This window comes from Egretta garzetta, unplaced genomic scaffold (assembly GCF_000687185.1).
Source record: "Egretta garzetta isolate BGI_Z169 unplaced genomic scaffold, ASM68718v1 scaffold314, whole genome shotgun sequence".
Taxonomy (NCBI): Eukaryota; Metazoa; Chordata; class Aves; order Pelecaniformes; family Ardeidae; genus Egretta; species Egretta garzetta.
The window spans coordinates 1,771,641-1,772,059 of record NW_009259531.1 but is presented as its reverse complement, the minus strand read 5'-3'; the positions used below and the strand labels follow the sequence as shown (position 1 = coordinate 1,772,059).

The window sequence follows — 419 nt, the reverse complement described above, 5'->3', positions numbered from 1 at the left end:
CCGCCGCCTCTCTCCCTCGCTGTCCCCCGCCGCCTCCCGGCCCTCGTTCGTCCCCGCTGCCCGGGAAGGCTCGGCGCTCCGCCGCTCCGGTCCCTCGGCCGTTTGCCGGCGCCCCAGCCCCGGGGAAGGCACCTGAAGGTGGATCTATTAAATCTCCCGGCGGTTTCTCCAAGTGCACTTCTTGGACCAAAGCACCGGCATGGATGTAAGATTTTACCCGGCTGCGGCGGGCAGCTCGCTTCCCGGAGACCCCTCCAACCTGGACTTTGCCCAGTGTTTGGGTTACTACAACTACAACAAGGTGATTATTCCCGCGTGTGTAATAATTGCTCGTGCTGCTGCCAGGGCCGGCGCCCCGAGAGCCGGAGTCCGGGCTCCGTCGGGGCGGGGAGGCGCGGGGCTGGGGGATGCCCGAGGCG

At 67.3% G+C, this 419-nt stretch overlaps 1 protein-coding gene across 2 annotated transcripts in view; it reads left to right on the top strand.

The window, feature by feature from the left end:
- Nucleotides 1–199: 199 nt before the first annotated feature.
- The window catches only part of TOX3 (TOX high mobility group box family member 3), a 74,200-nt gene continuing 73,980 nt past the window's right edge, over nucleotides 200–419 (top strand). For both annotated transcript variants that reach the window (XM_009637607.2, XM_009637606.2), the window contains exon 1: nucleotides 200–301. In XM_009637607.2, coding sequence (XP_009635902.1) covers nucleotides 200–301 — 102 coding nt within the window. The remainder of the gene's footprint in view (nucleotides 302–419) is intronic.